Source organism: Lithobates pipiens, unplaced genomic scaffold (assembly GCF_037356315.1).
Source record: "Lithobates pipiens isolate NorthernLeopardFrog02 unplaced genomic scaffold, aLitPip1_a1.2 Scaffold_16, whole genome shotgun sequence".
NCBI lineage: Eukaryota > Metazoa > Chordata > Amphibia > Anura > Ranidae > Lithobates > Lithobates pipiens.
In genome coordinates this window covers 241,893,031-241,910,775 of record NW_027507748.1, presented here as the reverse complement: position 1 = coordinate 241,910,775, position 17,745 = coordinate 241,893,031, and the positions used below count along the sequence as shown (strand labels likewise).

Below are 17,745 nucleotides of genomic sequence, written 5' to 3'. Positions count from 1 at the left end.
TCCTCTCCTGTGTTTACATTACAGGAGAGGAAGTGATGTCACCGGGGATTTCTATTCGTCGGGAGCGATCGCGAGGGGGTGGCCATGAATGAATGGCCGCCCCCTCGTCCCGGATCGCTCCCGGACGAAAACCGACCGCCGCAGGCACCGGGCGGGGGCCCGATCGGGCCCCCGACCCACGGGAGGCAAGGGACGTACATGTAAGTCCTTATGCCTGCCCGTGCCATTCTACCGACGTACATCGGCGTGCGGCGGTCGGCAACTGGTTAAAGTAAATTCCTGGTCATGTGGCAAGGCCCATACAAGATAATTGAAAAAGTGAGTGAGGTGAACTACAGGGTCAGACAACCAGGAATGCAAAAGCCAGAACAGATATATCACTTCAATCTGTTGAAAGTCTGGAGGGATAGGGAATCCGTAGTCGCAGAGACTTTGTTGTCGCCGATTCAGTCTGATTGCTTGGTTTTTGAGGTTGGAATAGCAGTCACCTTATCGAAACCCCAACAACAGAAAGTTAAAGCGTTTGTGCTCTGCAACAAAGAGGTTTTCTCTGACCTGCCAGCATAAATATCTGGGGTAGAGCATGATATTATCATCACGCCAGGTGAAAGGGTAAAACTAAAGCCCTATCGAATACGGGAGACAATACGTGGGGAAGTACAAAGAATGTTTGAATTAGGTGTGATAGTCCCAGAGTGACTGGTCCAGTCCTATCGTGTTAGTGCCCAAACCTGATGGGAGCTGGCGATTTGTTAGCGATTTTCGACAGTTGAATAAAGTTACAAAATTTGACACCTATTGCATGCCACGTTGCCAGAAACTGTGAATCAGACTGAGGCAGAAGTACAGTTAAATCACACTTGTTTAATAATTAAAAAAAAGGTAAACAGAATAAGCGTAGTCAAAACATAGCGAGAGTTCCGGAACCGGAATGGATAGTCAGACAAGCCAAAACGTTAGGGAGCCAGAGATGAGCATAGTAGAACAGTAAACAGGATCTGGAGCCAGAAGGAATGTCAGCCAAGCAAGTCTTTAGCAGGAACACAGGAAAGCATCTCTAGAGATGTGACCAAGACAAAGGCTGAGATCATCTGGACTGGACGGCTTAAGTGGGCAGGACTGATGAGCAGAATATTATCAACAGGTGAGTCACTGTGGAGAGATAGGAGTGGCCAGCTTTGAGAAGGAAGAACTGAGCTCAGCCCTGACAGTACAACCCCTCCTCAATGACCCCTCCCCATCGGAGGATGACTAGGCTTGAGGGGAAAATGTCTATGGAAATCATAGTGGAGGACAGGGGCATGTACGTCAGATGATGAGGACCAAGAGCATTCCTCCATACTGTACCCTTTCCAATGCACCATATACTGTATGCGCCCATGGAACCTACGGGAGTCAACAATGGACTGTACTTCATACTCTTCATGATTCTCAACCTGTACAGGGTGAGGACGAGACATTGAGGTGGTAAAGTGGTTGCACACCAAAGGTTTTAATAAGGAGACATGAAATACATTTGAGATACACATATTAGAAGGAAGGTGTAATGCGTAAGCCACTGGGTTAATGCTGTGAAAAATACAGAAAGGCCCAATAAACCGAGGTGCGAACTTCAGAGAGGGAACACAAAGCCAGAGGTTACGAGGTGACAGTCAGACCCTGTCCCCAACCTGGTTGGAAAAACAAGATATTTGGGGGCACACCCTAAAAGATGCATTAAAGTTGGTGCAGCCATAAGACCATACAACTGAACAAGATATTATAGTGCACACATGCAAAAAAGACATTTACCTCCTACAAGGCTATTTAAAACATCAAGACATTTTCAAAAAAACATGGGGATTTGGTCACACCATATTGCTATATGGTACTTAAGCTCACTTACTGCGACAAAGTACCCCATGGTTAGTGGGTCCTACACTAGCCATAGAATGGGAGATCCTGCTTCTCTGAACCATGGGAGCCATTCACTCCGCTATATGGGAGAGCTAAAGGTCTCCACCTAATGACACAGTGGACACTAATGGGAGGCACTGATGAAGGAGTGGGGTGCTCCTGCCCAAAAGGATTTGGTCAGAATCCATACAATAGACAAACAAGGTACACCCCACGGAGATGCTCCTTTAACGTAGGAATACTCTGCAGAACAAATGAGTCAGGCAACATGGAAGGTTGGAGACCAAAGTTTGCCATAAACAGGGACAATCGGGAAGCCGAATTCAAGGCACTATTGTGAGAAAACTCCGCCTGTGGTAGGAGGTCTGACCAGTTGTTATGATGGTCAGAAACATAGCAACATAGGAATTGCTCCAAGGACTCATTGGCTCCTTCTGCAGCCCCCATTAGACTGCTGGTGATACACAGAGGAGAAAGCAAGAAAGCAAGCTGAATTCCCAACTGTGCACAAAAGGCTCTCCAGAACCAGGACACAAACTGACTACCCCTGTCCGAGACAATCACCTTGGGTAGCCCATGTAAGTGAAAGATCTCCCGAGCAAAAATCAAAGCCAGTTCCTAAGAAGTGGGCAACTTCTTAAGTAGAATAAAATGGGACATTTTCAAGAACCGGTTAACCAACATAAGGATAACTGTGTTGCCATGGGAGTTGGGTAACTCCACAATGAAATCCATAGACAGGTGGGTCCAGGGTCTCTCTCCATTGGGTATGGGTTGTAGGAGGCCCATTGGAAGGTGTCATGGAGTCTTATTCTGAGCACACGCGGAACAGGCATCTACGAGGCCAATTACATCAGCATGTAGACTATGTCACAATTTATGCACACCCACAGCGACTAGCTAACCGCAACGTGCTTTCTGTGACCGGGGTATATGAAGAACTAAGGAAATAAGGGGGAACTTATACTGAGCATGTAAGACTGGCCTTGGTACTTTCACAGCCCACATTTCCTTTGGCCACCACTAGAGGGAGACTCCACTCCAATCCAGCTAGCTGACCACACACAGGCAGATATGAATCTTACATACAATCTGGTGCACTCTAAGGGTTGGGGAGCAGTCTAGCAATTAGCACACACCTCTAGGGTTCCTCCACATATCCTGCAAGCTTGAACCCCAGTGTTAATCACTCTTTCCACTATCCCCACACCCACACATCAGACACACAATAAATGATAGCCTGCCACAACCCAACAGTTTGTCCACAGACTGGTCTGCTGAGCCACCACACACAGATCTCCATCCGACAGATCTGTTAGCTTACAATCTGCATGCAATCTGCCAACACGCAGTGCAATTGCATACCGATTGGCACATAACTTAGACTGAATATTTAGGCACTAAAATACAACAACTTCTCCAGATATATGAGTCCTAGCTTAGTACACAGAAATCACTTATTCATTTTATCATTTAATATCCCAAAAGTGGGCAGTACATAAAAGATATACAAAGAAAAAGGAGTTACCAAAAAAGATACAAAAAATCCAGAAAGGCACACAATTGTCAATTTGCTATGAAAATAAAAAAGGATAAAAACAGAAATAAACTTTACCGCTCTATTCTCTTTGTAGAATCATACTGGAACATGTGGGAACTCCCCAGTTTCGAACTGGCTCCATGGAAGAACGATGTCCATATCTCAGGCTACCCAATTTATTGAAATATTGATGTGGGCCCAGAACGGCGCTGATTGCTGGGTCATGGATAGGATTTCTGATACCATTAGTCCAATCGCGACAGTACCAATCACTGCCTGCCTGCCGCAATCAGGTGCCATATAACGATTTTGTGTTGTTCTCTAGAATTCCACACATGCTACAAATACAGAGTTACTTGTACACGTAACCCATCACGTGTACGATCAAAAGGAATTATTTTCATCTCTCTGCTGCTAATATTTTAGCTTTTATGAGAGATAAAATAGGTTCCTTAGCTGTTGATATTACTCAAAGTTTGCAGACCGGCCAAGGGCCTTGCGAATGCCCCCTTCGGATCCGTGTACCCAAAATGACTAGTAGTTTTCTTTGAAGCCTCAGGAAGGTGGCAATCTATGTTTACTCTAATGGGAACTTTTATTGGCATCTAGGTGTCACTTTGATCCTAGAAAACTGTCTCTGTCCTTTTCACATGCTAATGAAAAACATATGTGCATGACTGATATTGAATACTATATTTTTAATAACTCAGAATTAAACTACATCTACAATTACACTACATCTACAGAACCGAAAAAGTGGTACCTTCGAGGAGGTGTCTCCATTCTTTCAGGGCTAAAATGATCGCTAACAGCTCTCTGTCACCAATCTCGTAATTGTATTCCGCAGGTGACAATTTCTTGGAAAAGTAGCCACGAGGATGCATAGTGCTCTCAGAGGTAGGACATTGAGACGGAAGGGCGCCAACTCCAGTCTTAGAAGCATCCAACTCAAGGATAAAAGGTAACGTAGAATCAGGATGCGCCAACACAGGAGCAGAAACAAAGGCAGCCTTGAGACTCCCAAAGGCCTTAATGGACCAACTCTGTGGGTTACCGTCCTTTCTGGTCATATTAGTCAGGGGCTTGACCAGAGATGAGAAGTTACGAATAAACCTCAGATAATAGTTGGCAAAGCCAAGAAAACGCTACAGAGGATGTAAACCCATGGGTTGGGGCCACTGTGGGATTGCTGAACGTTTCTCTGGGTCCATCGAGAAATTACCAGTGAAAATGAGAAGGAATTTAACCTGTTCACGGTGGCATTCGCGCTTCTCCAATTTACGAAAGAGATTGTTCTCTCTTCGTTCCTGAAGCAACAACAGACATCTGTGTGGTGGCTCTCCAGGGACTTGGAAAATACGAGGATATCATCGAGATAAACCACTACACATGACTGCAACAAATCCCAGAGGACATCATTAATAATTCCTGGCAAACTGCTGGGACTTTACAAAGGCCAAAAGGCATTACGATGTACTCATAATGGCCTGTTCTGGTATTAAACGTAGTTTTCTACTCATCGCCCTCCTTAATTGTCAAGAGATTGTATGCCCCTCTAAAATAAATAATAAAATAAATAAATAAATCCATAATCAATGGAATTGGATAGGCATTTTTAATCGTGAAACGATTGAGACCCCTATAATAAATACAAGGTCTCAGTTCACACTTTTATTCTTCACAAAGAAGAAACCAGCGCAGGCAGGAGACAAGGTCCATTAGGTATGGGTTGTAGGAGGCCCAGTGGAAGGGAAAGTGCATCTGCAACATACTCCTCTATGACCTTATTCTCTAAGACAGACAAAAGGTAAACCCGGCCACGAGGGGGTATGGCACCAGGTTGAAGGTCAATTGCGCAATCATACGACTGGTGTGGGGACAAACTACTGGCTTGAGCTTTGTCAAAGACATTGTTAAAATCACGCTACTCCTCCGGCAGGGGGGAGAGTGAAGAGGTGCACAGGACCTTGGCTACCTTTTGGAAGCATGTCTTACTGCATTGTGGTGACCAGGAGAGAACTTAGCCAATTAAAAGAGGGGTTTTGCCTCTGTAACTAAGGATAACCAATAACCAGCGGAAATTTAGGTGAGGAAAATACTTGGAATTGGATTATGTTGAAGAGCCCCTACGGCTATGAACAATGGAATAGTCTCACGAGTCACATGGGCAGACTGTAGAGGTCTGTCATCAAGACCCTCAATGGCAAGTGGAGTGTCATGCAGCTGCAGTGGAATCGAGTGCTTTGATACAAAGGCAGCATCAATGAACAGGCCTGCAGCCCAAAAGTCAATGAGAGCCTGTATCTTTGACGGACGACTCAGCCCATGAAGTGGTAACCAAAATCAGGGGCTTATCCTTCTGGATAACTGAATGAAAAAACGCCACCTAAGGTCAGTACGTGACAGGACCTCAAGGTTCAGGCATTCCCTGGATGGGTAGGACTAGACTTCAAAAAGTGACTTGCCTGGCCACAATAAAGGCACAATCTCTCCCTCCTCCTAAGGGTTCTCTCATCCGCAGAGAGGTGCGTGAAGCCCAAGTGCATGGGTTTATCTTCACAGGCTGACTTGGTACTGGGAAGCATGGGAGGTGAGGTAGACAGGGGTGGCACTGCAAAGTTCGGAGACAAATGTGCAGGGGGCTTCCTCAAGCGCTTCTTAAAAGGGAGTGTTTCTCTGAGTCTGGCATCAATGAGGATGCCAGACAAATGTGACCAACTTCTCCAGCTCAGTGGGTATATCTCGGGCTGCTATCTCATCCTTGATGGTATCCGAGAGACCATGAGAAAAGGCAGCTACAAGGGTCTCATTGTTCCAAGCAACTGTTGCTGTCAGAGTACTGAATTCAATGGCGTAATCGGCAACAGTTCTGTTTGATGGACATGAGGTACTTGGCAGCAGAATCGGAGCATGTGGGAACATCAAATACCCTTTTAAAAGAAGCCACAAACTCAGGGTAACTCAAGACAACAGGTTTTTGTGTCTCCCTTAGAGGGTTTGCCCAGGCCAAGGCTCTCTCAGAAAGCAAAGATATCACATAACCTACTTTGCTTCTGTCCGGGGCAAATGCCTGGGGAAGCATCTCAAAGTATATCTCAACCTGGTTGAGAAACCCTCTGCATTGGACTGGATCACCCCCAAATTGCTGGGGAAGTGAAACGAAACCAGGCATACCTCTTATAGAGGTAGTACTCGAGGTGGGTGCATGGACAGAGACTGGAGCAGCAACAGGTCAGTCTGAAACACAGGTTGTACCAGAGCAGTCACAATGGGAGATTCCAGGTGAGCTGTAACGCCATGGCAAACTGATCCATGCGATGATCCTGCTCATCCAATCTGGAAAAAATATTACCAACAAGTGGATTGACTGCATCTTCTGAATTCATGGCCTTTGCCTACTGTCAGAAACCATGGATCAGACTGAGACAGAAGTACAGTTAAATCACACAAAAAAAGGTAAACAGGGTAAACATAGTCAAAACATAGCCAGAATTCAGGAACCGGAATGTATAGTCAGAAAAGCCAAAACGTCAGGGAGCCAGTGATGAGCGTAGTAGATGAGTAGATCAACTGACTGGGATGAGCCCTGTACACGACAACGCTCAATCTGACCAAAAGGTATTGGCAGATTCCCCTAGTCGAGTTGGCAAAGGAGAAAACTGCATTTGTAATACAAGAATGCCTTTAGGGTTACAGAATGTGCCGGCAACATTTAAGTGGAAAATGGACAAGATCAGAAGTATGCTGCAGCTTACCTGGACAATGTGGTTGTCCAAAGTACAGATTGGGCTTCACATTTGCCAAAAGAGCAAGCCATGTTAGATTCCATACGGGAAGCTGGGTTTACGGCCAATCCAATGAAGTGTACCATTGGACAGGAAGAGGCCAGCTATCTTGGGTACACTATTGGGAGGGGAGTGATAAAACCCCAAGCCAACAAATTTGAGGGCATACAGAGTTGGCTGCGTCCCAACAGCAAGAAGCCAGTACAAGCATTTCTAGGAATTGCAGGCAACTATATGCAAGTCATTCCCCATTTTGCTTTTCAGGCTGTGCCTCTAACCAACCTGACAAAAGGAAAAGAGTCTGTCATGGTTAAATGGACTCTGGAAGCTGAAGCAGCATTCCAGTCTTTATGTAGCCAGCCAGTGCTGTACTCACCTGACTTCTCTAAGGGATTAGTTGTACAAACTGATGCATCAGATGTTGGGTTAGGAGCAGTGTTATCTCAGGTTTGGAAGGGGGAAGAGCACTCTGCCATTTATCTCAGCAGGAGATTAAAATCCCACAATGTGAATTATGCCACTATTGTGAAGTAGTGTTTAGCTTGTTAAATGGGCTTTAGATTCCCTTCGGTACTATCTGCTAGGTAGACATTTTGACCTAGTTACTGATCAAGCTCTGTTAAAGTGGATGGCTCCAAATAATGAGACCAATAGAAGGGTAAATAGGTGGTTCCTGGCTCTACAAAAATTCCACTTCACTTTAAAGCATCGCCCTGGGGTTCAGATGGGGAATGTGGATGCTTTATCCTGGGTTCATGCGTGCCTGACTACTGGTGTTCCAACCCCAAGGTTTAAACAAGGGGTGGGGAGGGGTATGTTGTCACATACCCTCCAGTTCAGGTTCAGGTCAGCAGGCAGGTAAAATCACCTGGTTGCATTCAGGATGGAAGGTATGTGTGTCCTAGATTATGGCTCTATGTGGATTTATTCCACTAGTGGGAATTCCTTCAGAGGTGGGGTATGGAGCCCAGCTTAAGCAAGTTGGCTCATTAGGGCCTCTACAAAAGCTCCCAGCCTCCTTAGGGAGTTTCTCCATCCTGGAACCAGTTCTGTGTAGCGTGATTCCTGTCTTGTGCGGTGAGACAAAGCCTTTGTGGCAAACCTCTAAAACAGGGAGATAGGTGCTGGGGGCAGCACAAGGCTGCACTTAGTTGCTAGATAGGAAACCTGCATGTGTAGTAAGTGGCCAAGTTGGCAAGGATTTATTTTCATGTTTCGTTTTGTTTTGCTGTTATTTTTTCACTGTATACAGTGTAAATAAATCACACCTTTGTTTTTTTCCACCTTCAATGCTGTTTGCTGTGCCTACTTTCTGTGTAGTGAACTCATCCAGGGGGTCACACACACACCCGCTGCCCATCTAACCCCTCACAAAGTACAAAAAATATTGCAAAATAATGTATGAAAAAAATACAAGGCCATATGCCTTTACAAGCATACATATAACGAGCACATACAGATAGAGTGACAGGGGACTACTATAGACCATGGTTTAGATAAACCTAGCTACGTACACAGGAAAGGTGTTGTATAGCCTAGGTATATAACAGGTAAAGCACACCAATAATCAAAATGACTTCTCTGAACTGAATAGCAAAAATGCCAGGACTCAACGTGTCATCTACAATTAAATAACAAAATGAGGTGTCATGGTAACACATAGACATGTGCATTCGTTTTCGTCTGAATGCATTTTCGTCCGAATTTCAGCTATTTTCGTTTTCGTTTTGACAAACGATAACGAAAGCACAAAATCCGAAAAATGAAAGATCCGACATAAATAAATGCTTTATTTTCGTTTTCATTGTTACAACAGTTCGATATAGAATAGGAGATTCGACATGACTCTGACAACAATCTGTGTCTATAGAACCTGTGGTCGAATGTGCCTAACCTTACCTCTATTAGTCCAAGATTATATAGAGAAAATATTCGACAGAGAAAAAAGATTTGACAGAGAGAAAAGATTCTGCAAGTTACTGTCCTAAAAAGTGTTTGGGGACCCGGGTCCTGCCCCAGGGGACATGTATCAATGCAAAAAAAGTTTTAAAAACGGTCGTTTTTTCGGGTGCAGTGATTTTAATAATGATTAAAGTGAAACAATAAAAGTGTAATATTCCTTTAAATTTCGTAGGGGGGGGGGGGGTTGTCTATAGTATGCCTGTGAAGGGGCGCATGTTTCACGTGCTTAGAACTGTCCCTGCACAAAGTGTCATTTATGCAGGAAAAAAAGTCCTTTAAAATCACTCGCAGCTATTATGAATTGTCGGCTCCGTAATACAGAGAACATTCATTGAAAGTCATTGATAAAAAAATAAATAAATAAATAAAAAAGCGTGGGGGTCCCCCAAATTCAATTACCAGGCCCTTCAGGTCTGGTATGGATATTAAGGGGAACCCTGCCTCAAATTTAAGAAAAAATTTGACGTGGGGTTCCCCCTAAATATCCATAACCAGAACTCTCAGGTCTGGTATGGATATTAAGGGGAACCCCGCGTCAAATTTAAAAAAAAATTGACGTGGGGTTCCCCCTAAAAATCCATACCAGACCCTTTATCTGAGCACGCAACCTGGCAGGCCGCAGGAAAAGAGGGGGGACGAGAGAGCGGCCCCCCCTCCCTCCTGAACCGTACCAGGCCACATGCCCTCAACATTGGGAGGATGCTTTGGGGGTCTGTGACCCCTCAAAGCACCTTGTCCCCATGTTGATGAGGACAAGGGCCTCATCCCCACAACCCTGGCCGGTGGTTGTGGAGGTCTGCGGGCGGGGGGCTTATCAGAATCTGGAAGCCCCCTTTAACAAGGGGACCCCCAGATCCCGCCCCCCCCCCCTGTTTGAAATGGTAAGGGGGTACAAAAGTACCCCTACCATTTCACAAAGAAAGTGTAAAAAATGGTTAAATAAAACAAACACACTTTTGAAAAATTTCTTTATTAAAAATAAAAAAAAGATTCCAGCGGTGCTAATCCACTCTTGCTATCCAGCGACGGACGGTCATCTCTCCAGCGATGGCTCATCTCATCCAGCGCAGCGAATCCTCCATCCTTCTTCTGTCTCCGTGGAGGAGACACTGCAGGCTTTCCGGCGGCTGACGTTTCTTATATATGGAGGGCGGGGCCACCCGTCACCTGACCCCGCCCCCCTCTGACGCAAGGGGAAACCCGGGGTTCCCTGTGACGTATGGGTGACCCCGCACCCCTCTGATGTAACACAGGCAGGTTTCCGTCGCTGGATAGCAAGAGTGGATTACCGCCGCTGGAATCTTTTTTTTATTTTTTTATTTTTAATAAAGGAATTTTTCAAAAGTGTGTTTGTTTTATTTAACCATTTTTTACACTTTCTTTGTGAAATGGTAGGGGTACTTTTGTACCCCCTTACCATTTCAAACAGGGGGGGGCCGGGATTTGGGGGTCCCCTTGTTAAAGGGGGCTTCCAGATTCTGATAAGCCCCCCGCCCGCAGACCTCCACAACCACCGGCCAGGGTTGTGGGGATGAGGCCCTTGTCCTCATCAACATGGGGACAAGGTGCTTTGAGGGGTCACAGACCCCCAAAGCATCCTCCCAATGTTGAGGGCATGTGGCCTGGTACGGTTCAGGAGGGAGGGGGGGGGCGCTCTCTCGTCCCCCCCTCTTTTCCTGCGGCCTGCCAGGTTGCGTGCTCGGATAAAGGGTCTGGTATAGATTTTTAGGGGGAACCCCACGTCAATTTTTTTTTAAATTTGACGCGGGGTTCCCCTTAATATTCATACCAGACCTGAAGGGTCTGGTTATGGATATTTAGGGGGAACCCCACGTCAAATTTTTTCTTAAATTTGAGGCAGGGTTCCCCTTAATATCCATACCAGACCTGAAGGGCCTGGTAATTGAATTTGGGGGACCCCCCACGCTTTTTTATTTATTTATTTATTTGTTTTTTTATCAATGACTTTCAATGAATGTTCTCTGTATTACGGAGCCGACAATTCATAATAGCTGCGAGTGATTTTAAAGGACTTTTTTTTCTGCATAAATGACACTTTGTGCAGGGACAGTTCTAAGCATGGGAAACATGCGCCCCTTCACAGGCATACTATAGACAACCCCCCCTACGAAATTTAAAGGAATATTACACTTTTATTGTTTCACTTTAATCATTATTAAAATCACTACTCCCGAAAAAACGGCCGTTTTTAATACTTTTTTTTGCATTGATACATGTCCCCTGGGGCAGGACCCGGGTCCCCAAACACTTTTTAGGACAGTAACTTGCAAATTAGCCTTTAAAATTAGCACTTTAGATTTTGAACGTTGGAGTCCCATAGACTTTAATAGGGTTCTAAAGTATGCTATATAGTTAGCTCCGTCGAATCTTATTTATACATTCGACAGACACCATAAGCCTTCCAAGACAGATTCGACCGTAATTCATGTGGATTTTCGGACGAATGCAATTTTTGAACGAAAAACGAAATAAATAAAAACTAATTTCGGGAGTAACTAAATAAATTAAGTTTTCGGACGAAAACGAAATTCCGAAACTAAATATTTTACTCTGCACATGTCTAGTAACACACAAGCTGTATTCAAAGCCCCCAGAATTGTGTATTTTTTTAAGTTTATCTTTAAATCTTATTAAAAGAGCTGCTCCTTGCCAAACAGTATTTGTATTTTTTTTGCATTGGTACACGTCCCCACTGGCACTGTGCAGCTCCCCATACAGCTTGTTTGATACACCCTTGCCTATTAGTATTAAAAATGGAGAGAATTGATTTTCAAGATTTGCCTCCCATTGACTTCAATAGGATTCACATTAAAGTTTGCAATTTGCAGATTTTTGAACATGTTTGCTAAGTCAGCCTTTGAATCAAATTCAAACAGATTAGCTCATCACTACTTTAGTAAAGACTTACTTATGGCTGATTCACAATATAACACATGAACACTGCAAAACAATGACATGTTAATTTAATAAAATCTTACAAATAATTTGAGAATTTGATTCAGGTTTGTGTTTAATCAGATTCAATAATGGCTCTGCAAGTCAGAATACTGAATCTCAACTTTTCTTTTATGGGTCCATTTATACTTGAAAACAAATATCACTATTCTCTGGAAAGCACCTTGTTTATGCCTCAGCCAATCTCTACTTGCATTTACATACTTTATTCCTAAAATGGAAGCCATGATGTGGAGGCTGCAGTGTCCTACAGAGTGTACTTTAGAGTTATACATAGGCTGGTCTCATCACTTTATGTAACCAGGCCACTCTTTTCACCACCTCCCTTTTTGCCATTCATTGAAGCAGTAACATTTTTTAAAGCACAATGGTGTGTTTTATAAATGTGCCCTTTTAAAAACAGTAGTATAGCCACAGTAAGGTCATACTACTGCTTTATAAATGCTTCCCTTAGTTAAAAGAGCTGTATTTATAAACGTATGGCAACCTAAAAGAGAAGTATGGTCAAAACATGTTTGGCCATACTTCTTTTGTGGGTCACAGGTGGACAATTACTTTTATCCACCTGTGACAAAGACTCAGCTGAGAGGGGGCAATAGCTTATACAGTATATGGGGCAGAGCTGCCTCCAGGTTAGGAAGCATCCTGACAATATTGTAAGGATCCTTCCTACTGCCTGATTGACTGCTGGCACCCCTTTTAGCCCATGACTGAGAGCCAGCGATCCCCAACCCCTCAGTCCAGTGAGCACTGGGGGAGCATAGTGGAGAGCAGTGACTATCAATACTTGCTCTTCTCCTCACTCTGCTTGGCTCAAGTGCTCCTCTCCAATCCAGCTTGTGGACAGGCCTCCCCCAATTTCATGTATAATGTAAGGCTTGAGTCCCTGTATTTAATGATGTCATTGTGCCACTGTTGGCCAGAGCATCTTATAGAAGAGGCTTAAGCTGACTGGTCACACAGAGAGAGGGAGCCTGCTGGAGAGAGGAGTGGGTAAGTATCACACCTTATTTGTCATCCCTAGAATTAATGAGCATTGACCCTTGCAATGCAGGGGGGCCTATGGCCTGGAGATATTGTTTTGTATTTTGGAGTTGGGCTTTAAAGTGATACTTGTGCAGCCGAGACGCTCCCTGGATTGAGATGGGGTCAGGTAAATATTAGGGGGGCTTAGGGGGCTTCTGCACACTGAAGGTTTTTATCTTAATGCATTAAGATAAAAAAACTTCTGACTTTAGAACCACCTTAAGCAAAGTAATAACATTAATCAAAAGAAAATCAAGATGTCGAAGTGACATACAATATTTTCACTATCAAAGGTGTCTTTTTTTCAGGCTGTACTGATTTTGCCCAAAATAAAACGCCCAGAAGAGCGCACTATAGTCAGCTTATACCATCATCAATTTTCGAATATTGCTATACTGTTATCGGGTATTTGATAAAATGGTGCACATCATTTCCCTTCAGCTTTTGCTTTAGATTATTTTACCAGGAAAAAGGTGACAGTTTATTTATCCTGCTCTAGGTATCAACCAGAACAAGTGTAATTACAAAATAAAAATACCCAAATTAATGTGTATGGATTTAGAATAAACAAACTCTAAGTAAAAAAGAAAATATTCAGTGAAAGTAAGACTTTTGGTTAGTCTGAAAAAATCCACTAGATTGCTTTTAAAAGGACACTTTCCATTCCACATACACAGTTTTTGACAGAAGGCACAGTTTATCTCACATTGTTGGAGGGTAATTTGCAGTCGATAAATATGAAACTAGATTTCTCATAAGCATTCAAGAATTACTCCAATGGAAAAACAAAGTAGCTCAGGCAAGTATTTGTTTGCATCTATAAAGTGGATTACCTTATTTTCTTGGGGAGAATTCTCCCATATTCAGCATGTCAGTGAAACATCTAGATCATCATTAGCCCTTGTACAGATTCCGACGGAATGTGTCAGATCGGAGCGTTTTGTCAGATATTCCGACTGTGTGTGGTCTGCATTGGACTGTTTCCGTCGGAATATCCGTCGGACCAACTTTTCCAACTTGCCGGAAATATTTTACGACAAAATGCTCCGATCAGACATACTCCGATCATGTGTAGAGAATTCCGATCGGACAAAGTGCCACGCATGCTCAGATCAAATTCCTACATCAAAGCTATTGGCTACTAGCCTGAACGTAGTCCCATCGTAACGAAATTACGTCATCGCGTTCTGAAAGATCGGATTTTCCAACAACTTTGTCCGACCGTGTGTATGCAACAGTTTTGGACAAGATCCGTCAGACAAAATCCGACGGATTTGGTTGTCGGAATCTCCGACCGTGTGTACAAGGGCTTAAAGTTTCTCTTCCCTTCCATGCCTATTCCAATGTACTAGCTGCCAGTTTGGCCGGTTCTTTAAAGACCCTCCTCACGTTACTATAAGGTATAAAGTAGCTGATATGGAAAAAAAAAATTCTCTGCACCCTACTTTGTAGCTTTTTTATCCAAAAGAAAATATTGCCTTAGAGTGCCTTTTTCATGTTTTTACTTACTTTATTGCATTTTATATGGTGCAAGGTAACACAACCTTCTTGTCTAAATAATTAAAATCCTCTGTCTACTTACCCAACTCATTTCACACCCTGTTAAAAAACATGTTTTGAGTATGCATTCTTGCATATCTAAGCCCCCAGAAAGAGTTCTCCCAGGATAAAATTTGAATATGATAGTGACATTCTGGTTTGTAATTTCGCAAAGGCAAACTCATGTCAGTTGTAAATTAGTAAGTAATGGATCCAAGGAGAGAAGCCTTGGGTAGTGTATAGAATTGGTGGCTCCTGCTTACTTCCTGAGCCTATCTGGCATGCTTCCATTTTGGGACTGGCTCAATTTCTGGTATCTTTCAGCTCTGACTGGATACTTGGTTTTTGCAGCACCCACACCAGCACCTTTTGTAGTTTGTTTGCCCTGACCATTGACTGTTCCTGAATACCACTTGTCATGGCCTGTACCTGTGGAGTATGGTATTGCCTAAAAAATGTCTGTCATCTCCATTGGGGAAAACCTGAGTAGTGCAACCAGAAATATCAAATCTTTCCAGGGTTCCTGGTTCAGGTTGTTTGCCAGATTATGCACATCAGCAGTCTTCATTGGGACAAACATGAACAGTGCAACCAGGAGAACCAAACAATAAAACTAATATCTTCTTGCTAGGGTTCCTGATTCAGGCTAGTTGTTCTTTACATTATGCACCACAGGAAAACCCAAACTTATTTTCTGTGACATAGAGACTCCATGCTTACCTGTGGTGGTTCATTACTGAAAGTCTAAAAAACATACTGTACTGAAATCAAGTGTACAACAAATTATTTAGGATCTGCCTATTATTTCATTGTTTATTTTATTATTTATTTTAAAACCTAGTCTTCCTCTAGATGACACACTTTATACCTTAGTTTTTTTTTTCACACAGTGAATACACCTTAAAACCTTTTCCTATTGCTTCCTATTCCGTCCCTGCTTTCAGATCTATTTCTTCCCATTTGTGATTCCCCTCTTTTCAGAGATGGCAGGATGATCTGCGCATTTTACTCACCGCTACTTCACCCTTTCACTGCCATGAGATTCAACAATACAGAGAGAACTCTGGCAATTTTTCCTTTTTTGTTCTTTTTGAACCACACAGGCTTTTCTTTCTTTTCACCCCATGTCTTGGTTAGCATCTCTGTCTCAGTGCAATGTCTTAAATATGATACTTACAGTGTTCTGCATTCAAGCTGTGCCAGCTCTGTCTCTGTCCCCCTGCCTCTTTGTCCCTCTTTGTTGGCTGCAGAATATGTTGTGCTCTGCTCTCCTTCTCCTGATCCGCTCTTACAAACACAGTGGTCCCCCCTGTATTGTAGGGAGGGGCTCTAAAGAACAGGCTAGATAAGGTGGGGGTCTGAAAGGATCACAAAAACGTGTGACAAGTCCGTCCAATAAAGATTTTGTTTACTTATCTACGACATTGCTTCAAAAAGAATTGGTGGAAAGACCGCACATATCATTTTAGGTGCTCTTGGAAAAGGGATCAGGGAGAGGGCAGTTCTACACTTCAGATGGAAACAACACAGATTATTTCTCTTTGCAGTATAGGAACACGCTCAGTAAAAACTGGAGGTCTTGGGAGGTTTGTTTCACAGGAGAAGCCCTTCAGGATTTTTGTTACTTCATACAGTACAGCTTGTTGTAGTCAGAAACGACTGCTACCATTAAAAACTAGGAGATACATTATTATTGCTGTATAGACAAATTACTGTGGCTTTTATATGCAGTTCAAAGAGCATCTAAATATCAATAATCATGTATAATTAATATTCAGTAAATTATTATGTATAAATAATCACAGAATTCCTAAAACATAAATGTAAACAAAGACAAATATGAACTAATGATTATGGATAAACCTCAAAAAATAGTTTAACTAAGGCCTTGCAAAATATACGTGTAAACATATAATTATACACCTACTTAAAGGCAAATACATCAACATCTAATTACCTGAATGTAAATGTATACACTCTATGAGAATATGCCATATACAGAAATAAATAACTGTAGATACACACAAAGAAATGTGAAAGGTGATCCAAAGAGCTAGCCACAAAAGGTTGAATAGACACACACATTAACACTCCGGCAAGCTTTCACACATTCGTAGTACTCTCGTAGACACACACATACTTCTGCAGACTGGGATACTGAGTACCTTTACCTTCTTGATGCTTGCAGCAGATTACCAGCTCTGTGTCACAGCTCCAGGATTCCTTACTGAGGAAAACCCACACACCGAGGATGAGGATCTGGGAGGGATGGCCAGAGCTATATGAATATTGGTTGAAGGTAGTTAAGAAGATAAGGAGAGGGGGGCAGTGAGGAAGCAGGTGATATGTGGGTGGAATTCCTTTTTGCACAAGGAGAAAATAAGGACAGTAAAGGTAATAGGAGAGGGAGAGCGAAAGAAGGTGGGTAGTCTGTCACATCTCAGAAATGTGCTAGTATCCCATTAAGCACTAGGATAAAATACAAGTTATTTAACCTACCTATGCATTGCACATGTTTTTAGCAAGTGTACACTTCTTGATAAAAGTGAGGTTTGAAAATTTCACAATGTATACATATCCCCATCTACCAGGTTCCACACTGTGTTCACCACGTGCCATGCACCATGCCCCCATTACTAGGGTTGCATTTAAACTCATATAGCCCTCAGAAAACCTAGATGATGGCAATGTTTTTATACAAACTTGGCCTCTTGAACCATGTGGTTACTTTTTTTTTTTTTAACAGAAATAACCATGTGGTTCCTTAAATAGGAATTTCACTCCCCCTCTTACCTTTTGTCCAGTGTCGTCCTCAATTCACATACTCACCTGCCCAGCGAACAGTGTGAGAAACTATTCAGGTGGCTCAGTACAAGTACTATACTGCCATCTTGGTCCACCTCAGTTATTGGGATCTAGCTGTCCCTTTTGGGTTTATGTAGTCAGCTGTCACAGATCAGCTGCGGAGCTTATCTGTGTCTAACTTTGACTGCAGTGGGTCGGCTGGCATCTGTTGTCCAC

The 17,745-nt window shown here is 43.1% G+C and overlaps 1 protein-coding gene across 3 annotated transcripts in view; it reads right to left on the bottom strand.

Annotated features, from left to right (window-relative positions):
- Positions 1-17,053, bottom strand: part of BLACAT1 (BLACAT1 overlapping LEMD1 locus) — a 207,413-nt gene extending 190,360 nt beyond the window's left edge. The window contains exon 1 of one of the 3 annotated variants that reach the window (XM_077481224.1): positions 16,896-17,053. Coding sequence is in view for 1 of the 3 variants with exons in the window: in XM_077481222.1 (XP_077337348.1) it covers positions 15,902-15,913 (12 nt within the window). In the remaining 2 variants the exon portion in view is untranslated. Of the gene's footprint in view, positions 1-15,901; positions 16,047-16,895 lie in introns of those variants that run through there. The other 2 variants (XM_077481222.1, XM_077481223.1) reach the window with 2 other exon arrangements.
- Positions 17,054-17,745: the final 692 nt, after the last annotated feature.